Source organism: Glossina fuscipes, unplaced genomic scaffold, assembly GCF_014805625.2.
Source record: "Glossina fuscipes isolate IAEA_lab_2018 unplaced genomic scaffold, Yale_Gfus_2 3, whole genome shotgun sequence".
NCBI classification, from domain to species: Eukaryota; Metazoa; Arthropoda; class Insecta; order Diptera; family Glossinidae; genus Glossina; species Glossina fuscipes.
The window spans coordinates 15,517,236-15,533,266 of NW_023998417.1; the positions used below are offsets into that span (position 1 = coordinate 15,517,236).

The 16,031-nt window shown below is 35.0% G+C and overlaps 1 protein-coding gene across 4 annotated transcripts; it reads right to left on the reverse strand.

Moving 5' to 3' along the window:
• Positions 1-448: 448 nt before the first annotated feature.
• On the reverse strand, positions 449-11,906 carry LOC119635073 (hemicentin-2). 4 transcript variants are annotated; one of them, XM_038029627.1, is made up of 17 exons: positions 11,779-11,906; positions 9,613-9,924; positions 7,938-8,085; positions 7,028-7,236; positions 6,186-6,296; positions 5,734-5,940; positions 5,520-5,671; positions 5,315-5,459; positions 5,065-5,195; positions 3,619-3,778; positions 3,103-3,273; positions 2,881-3,003; positions 2,324-2,457; positions 1,821-1,995; positions 1,471-1,775; positions 616-1,066; positions 449-554 (listed from the first exon to the last, which is right to left on the reverse strand). In XM_038029627.1, exons 2-16 carry the CDS (start codon positions 9,680-9,682, stop codon positions 680-682), a joined length of 2,628 nt encoding a protein of 875 aa, XP_037885555.1. In that variant the 5' UTR covers positions 9,683-9,924; positions 11,779-11,906; the 3' UTR covers positions 449-554; positions 616-679. The 4 variants fall into 4 exon arrangements, with proteins under 4 accessions (XP_037885555.1, XP_037885557.1, XP_037885556.1 ...); XM_038029629.1 differs by having other exon boundaries at positions 9,613-9,801; positions 11,765-11,906; XM_038029628.1 differs by having other exon boundaries at positions 9,613-9,804; positions 11,759-11,906.
• Positions 11,907-16,031: the final 4,125 nt, after the last annotated feature.

Here is a 16,031-nt window from a genome sequence, read left to right on the forward strand (position 1 = left end):
ATACGGAATTGTTTTAACTGAGGACTAATGCCGTCTTCCAGGGGACCTAAGCGTCAGTTCCAAAATAAATTTCGGTGAAAAAAAAATCGGGGCAGATTTCAATGTTTCGATTGATCGACTACACCCATTCCCAAATTCCAAGGTATTAAGCAGATTTCAAAAAACAAATTGAAAATTCCTTTGCTATTATAATAAACCAGCTACACTCTCGGAAATCACATTTTCGGTGTTAGTTGTAAAACTATTAGGCAATTTATGCTTCCATTAATGCAGACCCAAAGTGCATATTGATTTTTGCTACGTATGTGGTGAGGGAAAGAAATGTGAATCGATGTATATACATATTTCATAAAAAAAATTTATTTCTTAAAGATTGCTATAGAAATTAGAGAGAAATATTAAAATTGACCAGTAACGAACTCATATAAAATGGAACTAATTACACAATTCGAATTCGTGTATAGTAGTTGTTTTTGATTTTTCCCTGGTTCAACACTGACGTTGACCGGACGAAATAAAACAAAACCTCTGCAAAAGTGCATATACGCCTAAATCTGCAAGTAAACGAAAATGCTTATTAGGCGATGTTGAAGTTATGCGTGCGAGAGTACTTACCAAGAATTTGTAGTCAATTCAAAACTCACAGGGTAGTGTCAAGAACCCTGTGGTACTCCTATAGTCATACATTGCTCTCCCGTTTAATCATGAAAGGAGTTTGAAATGCAATTTCCTTATGTAATAAACCGGTTGGTTTCAAAATATGCACAGTATTACTTTCTATTTCTAAGAGTTTCCTATTTCGTTGTGGTGGTTGTTGGCTAATGTATTGAATATCCGGAGGTTCATTGACGTCGCATACGTTAGAATTATGTAACGGTGAGTTATTGGATGTAGTGAAAGCATCCATTCTCGGTTGTATATCCACAGGTGCTTGAAGCGCTAGTTGATGTAAGGAAGGGAAGGCACCCGGAACTGATCCGCCAAAATTGGACAATAATTGCTGGTTGGGCAGCCTTGGTAGTGTACAATGGGCTATTGAATGCGAATACATGTACGAAGAAACGTTCTGCAAAGAGAATTATAAAATTCTTTTAAATAAATGATTGAATGAAAATTACAAAAATGATTGTCACAGCAATTGTAGTGTTGCGTTTTTAATTTCGACCACTTTTAACTTTTAAGTACTAAAACTAAAAATAACGGCAATTGATTTTGATTCCATAATCAATTCAATTCAATTATTTGAATCAATCTAAATTTGAACAATGTCTTTGGGGATTGGATTTATTATTCTCACGTCGTCCGTAATATATTTAGATGTCATTTAAAAACGGCTTAAAAATAAAAAATGGTGGAGGCTAAATAGAAAATTCTAATTATTGCAAACACAAAAAAAAGGCTTTTGCACATGCGCAATGAAAAGTAATTAAATTAACCTATTCAATGGTATAACATAATTCATTTCAATACCTTGTCACTGGGATCATCTAATTCAGGCACAACGTCTGGATTTTTTTCATCAATTTCGTTGTCGTCTGCTTCTTTACTTTCAAGGCTTTTATCACTTTGTCCCGGGGAAATATTACGATTTGCCCGTTCGTTTCTGAATTCTTTTTGCCAGTGTCTCGAGTTGTTGCACGGAATTCGTAAAGCTAAAACGACAGCTAATCCAGCGACCATTACAGCTAATGTTAATCCTACCGTCAACGAAATCATTGGCGAAACCAAGTAATCGGTTTGCATATTTTTAGCTGGAAAAATGAAAAGACCCATGTCTACTCTTCATATAAGGTTAAGAACCAGCTTCATGCGTATAGTACCTGGTTCTGATGTTAATTGCTTTTCGGGCATTTTTAACATAGCTGCAGTCAAAACAGTAGGATCGGATCTTCCTTTCGAGTTAAAGGCGTACATTAGTAAAGTATACGTGCCCCCCGGTAATAATGTGGACACGGTAAATCTAGGCGTAGTTGATGTTATATTTGCTCTAATTTCCTGAAAGTAGTTCATTCAATATATAAATTGTTGTGAACACATTAATTAAAATAAAATAAATAAATGTATGTATTTACAACAAAATCACTTTCATCAATTTTCGGAGAGTAAAAGTTACCTCCTGTTCGAAATTGTGGTTTCTTTACATTACTATGAATAATAGTCAAAAATCTGCAAAACTTTTTTAATTTACCGTAATAACACACACACCGCGTATATTGGCCTTCTTTGAACTATGATCATTATTGTGACGAATTTGTTTTTTCGACCATAAAATTTATTTTAATAATCACATGAAAGATTACTTGAAGTGATTTTCTTTACTTACGCTCGTTTGGGAATCAATCAGCTCCAAAATAAAAAGCTGCGGAAGACCTCCGTTAAATCCGTCAATGCATGTTACAGTGAGTGAAGTCATCGAAATATTAGTTAAACTACAATTGTGCACCTGATCCGGGCGTCCTTGAAAGAAATTATTCATAGTTGATTGAATCACAGATCAGAATAATTTAACTAAGATTGCATATGATATAAATCGTTATTTGTCTGAACTAATTTTAAATTAGATTGGAGGGAATGTATAACGCATTCCACAATGCACAAGGCAACAACATGACTGTAACTAAATCTAAAGTATAAATAACGCGGAATTCATTTAATATCCGTTGTTCAATTTGTAACGCAAACAAAATCTTTGGCCGACTGCGATTTTGAATAAAAACTGCATTATTCTAAAAACACCAAGAAGATCGTAAATACATAATAATAAAAATAGTCTTTCGTTTAAAGCTCATAGAACAACATACAACATAGGAATTTTGATAGAATGTGTACAGAAAGCGGGTTGCACTTATTATTTACTTAGATATACTTTAAATCTCTTACCTGCAGCAATTATGTGAAAAACGCAGGGCGTTCGTTGGGTTCCGATTTTGTTCGTTGCTATGCAAAGAAGTGTTCCATAGTCAAGCTCCGTCATGGGGGTGTAAGTCACAACAGATGTTGTGCCTAGGAAAAGAAAGTCAAAAAATATAAAATGTATATACATATACACAACTTTATAAATAAGCCTCTATTGTGCTTCTTGCTGTAGATTGTCGTACTCACCTGCTCTCGAAATGTGGTTGGCTGCGACGTCTATACTTTCGGCAGAATTATTAAAAGTCCAGCTGAATTCAACGTCGGGAGGATTGGAGTCTACAGAACACCTGATTTTTGCGTCCTCCTGTTTTGCTACTCCGTATATTCTTGGCTGATTTGGAAGGCATGTGGGAGCATCTGTTCAAATGACATTTAAGATATATTTGAATTTACTCGTAAGCAATCCTCAAAGTCTTTATATATAAATATAAAAAAAATTTTGTTGGGAGACTTTAGACTCGGAATGTCAGACAAAGCGTGTCGCTTTATATGGCGCTAAAACTTGGTTGTTCATTATATACTTTCGAACATATAGCGTCCTATAAAGCAGCGTTTTGTCAACATGATGCACATTTCGCACATGTGCACTAATGCAATGTCGGTATGTAGGTACGCTAACTGGTATTATTGTTAAGTCGGAGTCATGCAGCTAATGTGAAGATTCTGAAATAAATGCAAATTCATGCACATAAACTAACTTACATAAGATGTTTAATGAGAATGGTGCACTTGTCCCTTCGCCTTCGCTGTTAAAACCAACGCATGTATAATTGCCGGCGGTAGACTTTGAAACGCCTTGCAGAACTAAGGAGTAGTTGCTGACAATGACGCCCTGTGACACATTACGCGGCAATGATTTGTCCTAAAATTAAACATCATATGCTTATTTTATACAAGAAAAAATGTAGACTTTACTCCTCTCCTCAAAGATGACGTCGTCTTAATTTAAAGCTATTCACAAAACATCCTTTACATGTATGTACGTATTTGCACGTACATGCAGTTGCCATGGCAGGATTTCGTTTATCCGTCAAGATCTCTTTCATGGGATAAAAGAAAAGAGTGAAAGTTTCCAGTCCGGTTCTCTATTTTAGGCAGAGCCTCCTCATCCTCGTTCATCAAGTAGTGTGCCTTACAGATACACAACGTTTTTATTTCAAGAATGAAGGAAGTTTTAATATTTTTGGCCATCATTTCTACTTAATCCCTTCGGATCTTGTGTGACTTTAATTGCACGAGCATGTGGTATTTTAGCTGTAGAGATTCCCTTAAAACCATTTTCATAATGATGAACTTGCACCCATTAATTCTTTTATCTACAGTCTTTGTCTCGCCCCCCTGCATCCAATGTTTCTAAAGAATCGCAGACTATCACAGACTTTTTAAGGCGACTGATTGTTCTGAAAGTATCTTCATATTTGAGTTTATTGGTGATATTATCGTAGAATAAAAGGCGATGTTTTTTCATTTGTTGAGGATAGAGTGCACGTTTGTGGATTTGTGCTTTCATTCCTTTTGAACATATATAGTTAGTAACTTGATAATGACGTCTGTACAGAGAAGTGCACTCTGTATATACTGAATATTTTTTATTTTATTTGCCTTTACTTTAGCTCTCAATCGTTATTTTGTAGCTTTTACAGCTTTTAAGCTATTTCTTCTATTATATCGTGGTTCCCACATTTTTATTTGAAATCGGCTTTTATTTTTCTTCTCAGGATGTATGTTGCCAAAATTCGAGTCTAACTTTTCGGAAAAGAGCTACTTCGGTGATTTTCGGTAAGTAATAAAGACAGGATTCCTTCAACAAAGAAAACATAAGAAAATAATACGCAAAAAAAATGCAACGGGCTGTAAAGTACATCTATATGCGTTTGACAATTCAGCAGCAATAGTAAAAGCAAAAAGAGAACAAGTTCATTACAAGATTTATAACATCTAGCCTGTCTTGGGTATTAATACATGCAGCCTCCCCCCGTACGCAAGTGCGAAATTAAAAAGAAAAGACAATGTAAGAGTGACATGAATTTTAAAGAAGAAACTCTTCAAAACTTTAACTTCACTGTAACAGAAGAAGAGGAGCCTACCCATGAGTTCTGAGGCAAGTTCCTTACGATTTATCTGACTGTTTATCCAATGTACACTTACATTATGTTGCCATTCGACTTTATAAACTGGCGGGTGTGCAGTGACCAAGCAGTCGAAATAAACATCTGTACCTTCCCGAATAGCGCTTGATATTAACGAAGTCCCTAAACGGACGTAAGCCTCTGGAATGTCTAAAAATTCATGTAATTAAATTAAATAGACTAAGTTAGTTATGGTTTAATAAATTAAAAGTTTCCAGATTGGCGGGATTAAGAGAAAAAACGTAAGATAAAGTAGGAAACAGATTTACATTGAATATCTAGCTTCCATCCATCTTCTAGAGGTTCTGAGGGAATTGCGTGATTGTAAGCCTTGCACGTCAGCAATTTCCCGTCATCAGTTTTACTAAATGATATGGAAAGGGTACTGGTTGTTTGATTTCCATCGCTTGAAGTCTAAAGTAAATCAAATGAGGGTATATCCCACGATCTATTCTACATTCTATTTTCCATTACCGTTTCCGTTGTTTTTTCTAATCGAATACCATCTATCCACCACGTTATCACAGCTGGGGGACGTGAGCCCGCGCTCTGACATAGCAGATCATATCGTCGTCCCGCCGATAAAGGTTGATGAGCTCCTAATAATCGTATATTCAAAGGTGTAACTGAAAATTTTTAACAATTATTTATTCATTTTATACGATCGCCCACAATTAAGTTAACTTACAATTCATGTCAATTTGAACAACGGATTCAATGGATGGAACCCTTGGGTGACTTAGAGCTTTGCATACAATTCGTGAATTAAGATCGTCCCTGCCTAACGGGCCAAGGATTACGACACTCCACACGTCTTTTTCATCTGGAGAAGCATTAGTTTTTGCGTTAATTTCATTGCCATCCCGATACCAATGTATTTGTGGTAGGGGTTTGCCTGCAAAAAGTGTAGTATTTATGAAATAACACAAGTGCTCATATGAAACAACTTTTTGCAGTCTTCTGTAAGTCTGTACGTGAAAAGTCCCCATTCACCGCCACTTGAGTGCAATTCTACAACCAAAAAAAATCTAAATGGACTAAGCCATTTCTTACTCAACACCGCGAACGCCATTTTGTTGGGACATATCTGATGCTAACAAAATAAAACATGAATTATATGAAGACCATACTAATACTCACCTCCTAGAACTTCACATTTTAATGAAATTACGTCACCTTCGGTGTATGGGCCCACTACAGTGGATCGTTCAATGTTGGAATCATCTCGAATTAAAATTCTATCTGCTGGGCCTGCAACAAGATTTTATTTAACAAAAGAAACAAATAACTACAAATCCACAATCCAAATTAGTTATTGAGTGTTATTTCGAAATGATCTCCCACACTCCTTATTATCGAACGTTCACATGCCTTATTAAGCTATCCATATAAAAAAACACGCAAATATAGGATGTGTTTATACCATTTGAAACGCTTTGCAGATCTTACACTGTTAGCTGCTAACGCATAAGAAGCCAAATGATATCAGCTATGCAAACTGAAGCAAAGTGAAGGCAATTGGGAAAACAATGCCTTAATAAGCGGGGATAATTTCGTAATTATCGGTTCAAAACGCGGCAGTCTTTCAAGACATCTGGTGGCGCTGTATTCTTTAAGTAATGGAAGTTAGCGTCTGATATTAACTGTACTGCAAGAATGTTGCAACTATTTTCGTGTTGCGGTTTCGCAGTTCGCTGAGGAGAATTCAGTTGTCCTTGATGGATGAATTCTTGGAACATAGACTATTTAGAATTGACGCTTTTATTAAAATGCTTTGGGATTTTGCATCGAAAATAAAATGAAGGGAAAACTTAGCATATTTCGTATGGCCAATGCAAAATTGCGCAAAATAAAAGCTTTTATAATAAGTATTCGCATTTGGATGATATATTAGTTTATATAATAGTTTCCAACCTTTTGCAGCTTACTCCTGACTCACTTCATAATTCAAATTATTCGTTATTAAAATCGATATGACTTACCGATGATAAAAAGGGAAATTTTAGTGTTGCGAGTTTGGGCTTTAAGAAAGTCGACGCGGCATCTGTAGATACCTGAATCAGAATATTTGGAATCTTGAATAGACAACGCCCCTGGTCCCTTGTCAAGTATGAAATACGCTCTTCCTCCAAACATTGTGTCGTCTGACCATCTTTTTGCAGCTTTCCGGTATCCTCCTCGAATGTCGACACTAAAATTTAGTAAAATTTGCCAGCAATAGAGAAAGGCTTTTATAATCAAGTAAGACTTTTGAATAAATTGACTGCTGCAAAATTTTATGACTAACTTCAATGTTAACGTTGAACTCTTTTTCGAAACTTAGTAGACTGCACACTTACGATGAGACAACACTTACGATGAGACAATAATCGAGAAAAACCTTTAATTATTTTCGCTTACGTTCATTCCCATTTCCCTACTTTTGCTTTACTTAGCTATCTGAATAACACGGCCCATCGCTTTGAAATTCGTTATGTGTTCCCCTACACGCAGTTAAAATGTATTATCTTTAAGTTTTTTAAAGAAATGACGTAAAAACTGTACGAAGATCTGCCTAACAATATTGGTAAAACCATGTTATTTCAAAACATCTATTTCAAGGTCTGATTAATGCTTAACGTCTACAGGCATCGAAAATTTATAAAAAAAAAAAAACTTTAATAAGTAAAAATTAAAAGTCAGCACACTTGGAGTCCTATGCTGACCTAATATATGCTAGGCATACGTTGTGCAGGCATATTGATGCGTATTTTTATATTTCTGTGCAGTTCTTTGATTGTGCAAAAATAACAAACTGAAGCAGTAGACTACTATGTCTTTGAGTACTCGTGTAAAACTGCAAAGTTTGTAAAGATAGCTTGTTTTGGTGTACTCGTACTTACTCATACATACCTGTATATAGGGGTGCTTTTACCATCTCTATACCATAAAATTAAGACAACTTCGTCATCGTCGTAGGTGCTTACGTTACACGGAAGATATATTGTTTCTCCACTTAAGGCTTCTATTTCGTGCACAGAACTTACAGTTTGTCGTGAATCTATTAATAAAAAAGAATTTTTTAATTTGCGCTCTTCAAACTTACATAAATTCTTGCGTATGGGGCAGGAGCACATAAAAGAGTGTGTCAATTGTTTTTGGGAATAAGGGAAAGTCTTAGGGCTGCGCTCATATTACTTCGACTAATATTTAATATTCAAACATAGCTATAAAGTTTTTATCGGCACGATTCTGTGCATGACCACGAGAAAAATTGAATTAAAATCCTATGACTAGCGTTAATTGTGATTTCGCGGTTTTTATAAACTTTAAAACATTTTAATTGGATATTTGAGTACAGAAGCGAAATACATGAGAGTCTGATTAATTAATGCGCCAGCTATTAATTAACAATGAAGCGATGATTTCGCATTAGTTCGCGTACGTATTAACTAAACCAAACCGAATCGAGCTCTTTTTCAATTCAAACCCCCTTAAATAAGAAATATCTTATAAAGCAGACATAAGAGGTATAAGGAATCAAGACTTTGCAGATCACTGCTGCTGCATAGGTTATCAATCCACATTCATTTATCGTAGAATACTCAGTGCATTGTTGTAGTGGATGCACTTAATGCCTTTGAAAGCAGAATTTATTATTTATCTCAATTTATGCTGTACTGTAGGCGTGTCCTTTGACTGATTTGGACCATTTTCCATCCCTTCGAAAAATATGCATAAGGTTTTTGTTAAATATCGTAGTTGTCGCGATAAGGGGAATCGCAGACATACGCAAAGATGGACAAGCATCCTGACGTTTCGAAATGAATAAAACAAAGTTGAAAGTTTAAGATATTCAGAGCATATAATCACAGTCGTATACAACACAAAAATTCCATTTTGCTTGCATAAAAAGCACATAAAGCTCATCTCTTCTTTAACTCGGAGCTCAAAAAGCAAAGGTATCGTTTACAAATTTATTCAAATTCACGAATAATTTGATGGAAATGCTTTCCAGCCCATGCACATGTAAAGCCCACATGAAGAGATGCACTCATTTTTCCTGTCTGTTTGATAGCCTAACAAGTCTGTCAGCATTTCTCAAGATTGATACTTAAGACAAAAGGTTACGATGTAATCAAGCTCCAAGCGAAACAGTTTTTAGAAACCAATGCTGCAAGGCACAATGCTATACTTGCTTGCTTGCTATTGAAAATGATAGAGATAATGTCTTATAGCGGGGACTTGGGATGGAGGATGGATTGATTGTCTAATTTAATCAAGCAAAAAGGCCGTAAGTAAGAGCAAAGCCTTTCGGGATGCACTTCAAACATTAAACCTAATGATGCTTGTACTTGAAGGTGGAGCTTGCGTTGCGAAGCATAAGATCCTTTGAAGATACTGAAGCACTATGAGATGGTTTTTCAGAATAACAAATTTCATCGATCGATCTGAAGCGCGACTCGAATATTTCGTGAAGCCTTTCACTTTCCCTACCGAAGAAGACATCTGCCTTGAGTAATATAACGTTCTACTCATATTCACACAAACTCATATTTACATTTAAAAATAAGCATCACATACTGACCGTTTTTAAGGGCACCAGTGAAGTCCAATACAATCGCAGTTAGAGATAACGTGAATAGTATTATTTCCATTATATTTTTTATTTATTTTTATTTACACTAACATATAACACATTGTGCATATATTGCAAATGCACTTTCGTATGTTTATCGTATAATTGCATAGTAATCAAGTTATGTTCAAAGTTATTCTACTAAATATAGAAGTTAATATTCAATATGTGACACATGCACATATTTTAATGGATCGCATTTTTCCGATAATTTCAATATAATAAATGACTTTTTCTTTGAAGGGAAAAAGAATTTCGACACTTTTTTTTACAAATAAATAAATACATAAGAGAATAAAAGAATTTTAAAATAATCGAACTTATATTTCAATGGGCACTGTGAAAATGGATGAGATTTTTTCTAAAATGGCTAATATCCCCATCTGTTCAATTTCAAAGCTACGCAGTTAATGCATGCTCCTATCAAGTGGACAAAGCAAGCTTGTTTTTATTAACTAAACTACAAGTCATTTAATTAGATTTTTCTTCTCTACACTCTACCTGTAATCAATTCTTTCGTACACACGAAAGCGATGTTATATATCAATGTTAATGAATTATTGAATTATAAAACGTTTAAAATTCCATAGCCGTTCTACAGAAGCCAAAGTCACTGCTCGTTCCATATCTATTTGCAATTCTCGACAGAGTTGTGAAAATGGTTTTACATTTCGCCTCTTGGGACGAATTTGCATTAATACAAACGTAGACATACACAGTTTACGACCACTGCTATCGTCTTTGAGTTGCACAACGGGCATACTGTTTCAAAGTGCGGGTATACCCGCTGAAGAATCCCCGAAGCACTATAAACACCGATCGCTGGCAAGTAGAAGGTTACCTTTTATTGTAAAAAGGTTTTCGCTTGTTGAAAGCCCAACGTATAGTTGAATCAATGATTAACGACAAATGTCTCGAGTTATGCTACCCTCGCTTCCTCGCTTTTGAGATTGCTTGCTAGTTGTCTCAACTTCTTTGTCTTTGTCTTTGTAATTACTTTTACTTTATTTTTTTGAATTTTTAGTTTTACTTTTTCTCATTGAATACGTTTGGCTTGACTTGATTGCTTAATTCATTTGTTGAAATTACCAATCCAAATATTTCTTCAAATATACGGCTCTATTTCCTTTCGCAATTATATAAGCGATTTTAATCGGGCATTACGGACGTTACTTGTGCGCGGTGCTTTGAAGCGTGCAAGCTTACGCACTGTTGTACTTTCCTTATATAAAATCACAACAATCTCTCTCCCTCTTGCTTTGATTCGCCTCCAAATCATAAGATGATGGTATTCATAAGAATTTCACTAACAAATTCAGTGCTTTAGTCATGAATAATTTAAACCTGACTTGCTGACATTCTTTCGGTTCATCGTTTCAACAAGTGGGTGCGAAAAGTTTTAATAAAATCATAATAAATGCTTACAGATGAAAAGTAAGTAAGTTCACGTTGTAGATGCAATTTAATGCAACCAGTTAGAAGTCGGCAATATGTTAAGTAGTTTGTAATATCTTAAGGGATGGATAAATTGAGATATGAAATGTTGCACGAATGGCAAACGTTATGATTGAATCGTTGACGATTATTCTATTATTAACTTATTTTTAATATTTTAAAAGCAAAATTTGAAATAATTTCAATTAATAATCTTTTTTAATTGCGAAACGAATACAATTAAAAATTTCTTTGCCGTCCTATAAGGGCATGTATGAAGATAAATATGTGACAAGGTATTGCTTTAGTAAGTAAGATTAATCTTTTTTAATTTATTAAAAACGTGCTCTGCTTTTAATCGAGAATACATTTATTTGAAAACGGAAATTTTTTGGAACATAGCACCACAGGCATTCGTATTTTGCATGCCGATTGATGAAACTAGGACTCTTGCTATTTGCATATACATATTTCCAGCGACAAGCAACCAACCAAAGTTACTTTTTCATCTAAAAGTAAATTTTAACGTTACAAACTAACAATTGCGTGCTGTCTTTGTTAAAATATTTGCAATAGGCATTCTCTCGCCATAAATTTAGTTACATTGCATATAATTGGCTTTATCCATTTTCACTATGCATATGCTTATTTATAAATTTACCCGTACATGCACAAACATACATTTGCAATACGAATTTGATTGGGAGACGAATTTTATTTAGTTTAGTTATGTAGATACAAAAATTTATTAAGACGAACACATTCAAGTTACATATTATTTGGCTTATCTTCACAATAAATCAACTTTATTTAATCGAATTCACAATTCCATAAGTTAACAAATTTATGAAATTTATATATAAATACATTTATGTATGGCATGCATATGGAGTAGAGATTTTCAAATTTTAAAATAACACTCCCCATATAGACATCGGTCGTGTTAAAATTTTTCCGTACCGCTTTTGACTAAAATGTTCATAAATTTTTTTTTTAATTTCACCTGTTCGTTTGTTGTTTGGCTACAGATAGCATGCGCAAAGCATCACCCCTTAGCAAAGCTTTGGAATTCGGACAGGTATGTATCCATACAGTTTCAAAAATGACACGGAGTTGTAACATTCGGAGAAGAAATCTCAATAGAATTGTTCATATTTTGTAATGTGCGTTATATAGTACTGTGTCGTACCGAGATATTGACCGTAGATTCAAATTTGCTCTGTGCATTCTCAACTGAATTCCTTAAGTTAAATTTCACTTCAAAATTAAAAACACATCCTCTTGTTTACATCTTCTGGTGTTATGTCATATGGCCACCAATTGAAACCACTGTTGCGAGAGAAAACTTAAATTGGGATGAACCCTACATAACATTTCCTTCCCGTCTTCAGCAAATAGGGAAGGCAGTTACACTTTTCTAATAAGTACTGTCCTTAAAGCCACGCTTTATCCATTTCATCAGAATTATTTTTTGAATTTCCTTAAACTCAGCAGCACGAGGTCGTAGCAAATACTCATGCCATCATTTGTGCTGTTTTACGTAAATCTGATGTAGAGGTGAGTCAAATTGCCTGCCCTTTATGTATTGCAATTTGGAGGCTTCTGTATATGGAGATATGGAGATATTAAAATATTTTTCAGGAATGACTGCTAATTATAAAAGAATTTCTACATTTTTTCACTTACAATAAGTTAATTAGAGGAAAACTCGGTTAATGCGCTATCGTTGCTTTATGATTTATGTTTCGTTTTACACAAGTTAATAATTGTTGAAAATGTTTGTAATTTAAAAAAAAAAATGCTTCATTTGTATTCATTCTTTCATTTATTGTTACACAGAAAGTTTTTAAATTGAAACGTATACAATAATTAGAGCATAACTTGAAATCTCTTCAAGAAGAACAGTCACACACCATGTGACAACTATTGAAGAATCATAAGTTCCAGTCGACTATGATCGGTAGAGCAGCTTAAATGTTGTCTGAGATGTCTGGCAATTTTGTAAAAGCTTTCAACTTACAAACCTTTATATTGTTATCAGCAATTTTTACTGGATATCGCGTTTATTCATTAGACCATGTTTTCAATTTTGACGTGAAAGATATTCTCAACGAAAAACTAACACCTGTGAAATTTTTTACCGAGGAGCTATTGCTACTGAATAATAGCGATTCGATACTTGATCTAAAAGATCCAGATCAATATCTAAATACACAAGTGTGTAACACATCTGATTTAATCAGTGCAACAAAAACTATGAGTTATCACAGGTGAGATGTAATTGAGTTTGTGCCTTGATATCATAACTTATACTATTTACGCTTGCACGTCAAAGGCGCATGATGAATAAGCATCTATTGTCCACTTATTTGGTTCAGCAAATAGCTGATGCAATAAATGACCAATTGCCTAACGTTCGACGTGTTGACCTCCTTCAAAGGCGTTTGGGGACCGCTACTAACCTCTCGGATGCTCAAACTACTTACTACTACGATAGCAATTATTATAATGCAAATTATTCGAACCATAAAAGGCTTAAAGACGAAGGCTCCTCAGAATACCTTTCTTGGCTGCACAAGTAAGTTTTTTTGGATAATTATGTGCTTCATATCGACACATTGTTCTTCGAACATTAATTTTGTAATAAAAGGCGACTGCAGTGTACGTGACAATTGATGTAAGTATATCGGAAGGTTTCCACGTCCGATTCCGTACTATCAAAATCAGTCTTAACTTGTGTCCATAATCAGTGAAGATGTGAAAAACACCCTTACCTACCACTTAACGCTTTATTTGTTATGTTTAAAGTCAGCTCTTCGGACATGTTGTGTGTGTGCACCACACTATTTTCAATTTGGGCGAATATGTAATAAGTTTCGTTAATATATCATAGCAATAGATCTACAGGTCCGCATATCTTCGGGCAGAGCAATTTTTTTTTTTTGTAAAATGGCTTGTCTTTGCTTTTAGAATTAAAATGTTAACAGACATTCAGAAGCAACTCCAACAAAAACGGACGGACAAGAGTAAAGCAGAAAGTGTCAGTGTACCATCAAACAGACGAAACTTGTTGACGAATAATTACGAGAGTGAAGCAGATGAGGAGGATTACGATGACTCAGAGGATGGAGACATAACCGGTTACGCTTTCATCAGCGAGGTATGTGCATTTTATTCGCCGACACATAAGCTTTCATATGGTATATCTTTGCAAGCAGAGAAGGGGAGCATATATTGACATATATATTAACATTGTTTTAAGGCTTTCAACTCTTCCCACAATCCGCAACATTATCAACAACACGAACCTAACGGTGCGCGCACAGATTTATACGGCCGGAGTATTAGCAAAGCCGGTAAGAATATTTATAGAAATCAGATCACAACAAAAGCGAGGAAACGAAAGCACGAAAAAATTAATAATGTTTCGTATTCGCATGCTTATGTACACTATGCATAGGACACGAACGCGGTTACAATGATCATGTTTTGCACCGTGAACGGAATTCGCCAAACTCCTTACCTTTTCAACAATATGAAGCTCCAACAAATTTGGGGAAATCGAATACGGAAATCCGCCTAAAAGATGTTGCGGATGTTGCTCTTACAACTTTGGCTTTTCTCTCTTTTGGAATGTTCATTCTACAGGTTTTAATGTGCATCACAATGGTACGTTCCCACAGTCATATATTCGAAATAGTACGCAAGGAAATGGAAATTTCTGCACATTCTTTGTCCCTTCTTTTTTGCATACATAATTGGAACCCCCCGAATATATATGTAGTATGTGCAAGAAAAAGGGAGATAGAATATTACAAAAATCTTGTTGTTGTTAACCTATTAGTTTGTCTGGGCAAATGTAAAAACCTTGAAGCCTTTCAGACTTCAAACATCTATTTGATAATGAATGATTTCTACTTCCAAGACCAAAGATGAAACCAACCTCTCGATGATGGCTATGGAGGGAGTGGATAACGGCGATCTGGCGAACGGTGGAATTGAAGAAATTCGCCGCAAACGCCGATCGTCTCTACTCGAATCGGAGCAAAAAATGCAAATAGTAAATGAACATGTATTCCTGCAACAAACGTGCTTTTAAACATTGGAATTTTTATTTCAGCTCAATAACTTAGCGCGAAGAGTTTTAACGTCGATTGATGCCGCAATTTTCGTAAGAAACGATCATTTCTCTATACTTTGTGAGAACAACAAGCTGTCGGTACAGCAATCTAATATGCTTAAACTTTGGATTCCCATTTGGAGGTACACTTCAATTTCATTCGCTTAAAATGTCTTAGACGACTGTATTCAACTTGATTTATGAAGAGCATTGTCTGTACATGGAGCTGCTATGGCTATTCCGAACTGAAAAAATGTGTCCGTTAGTGTGTTTTTGATGAATATTTATGAAAAGCATTAAGTTAACGAAGCCAACGAAGGCGATAATTTTCTTATAGCGATTATTGCGGCCGCTTTTATTCACTGAACTTCTTGTCCTTATTTCGTTTGCCTTTTGCAGCTTAGGAACGAGCTGGCTTTCTAAAAAATTTAGCGACGCACATGGATATACTCAATCTGATAATTATGCTCCAATACTGAAAAGTTTGGTGGCGATGGCGATCGGATTAAGCAAAGGAAATTGCACGAAATATTATAACTCGTAAGTGTAAAGTCGAAATCGTGTCACTTGCAACATTGTGCAGATATCTCTGCTTCACAATGCTCCAATATTATGCATGCATGCGCATGGATGTAGTTGGCAGCAATAAATTTTTTTTATAAATAACTTATGTGGAGGAAACGTATAGATTATTGTTCAAAATAAATAAAAAATTATGTATGAGCAGCATTGGCTAAGGGGGAGAAACTTTGATTTTCGTATTTTTGAGTAGAATATTTTAACATTATTAGATGTTAGATTGTTAGATGTAAAT

What these genes read in the sequence shown, in the direction of transcription:
- LOC119635073 (XM_038029627.1), bottom strand. Translation starts at nt 9,682, where the DNA reads ATGGAAATAATACTATTCACGTTATCTCTAACTGCGATTGTATTGGAC. An exon ending in TAGAAAAAACAACGGAAACG is followed by an intron (nt 5,460 to 5,519) that starts GTAATGGAAAAT and finishes GATTTACTTTAG; the next exon opens with ACTTCAAGCGATGGAAATCA. An exon ending in AAGTCGAATGGCAACATAAT is followed by an intron (nt 3,779 to 5,064) that starts GTAAGTGTACAT and finishes GTTTAATTTTAG; the next exon opens with GACAAATCATTGCCGCGTAA.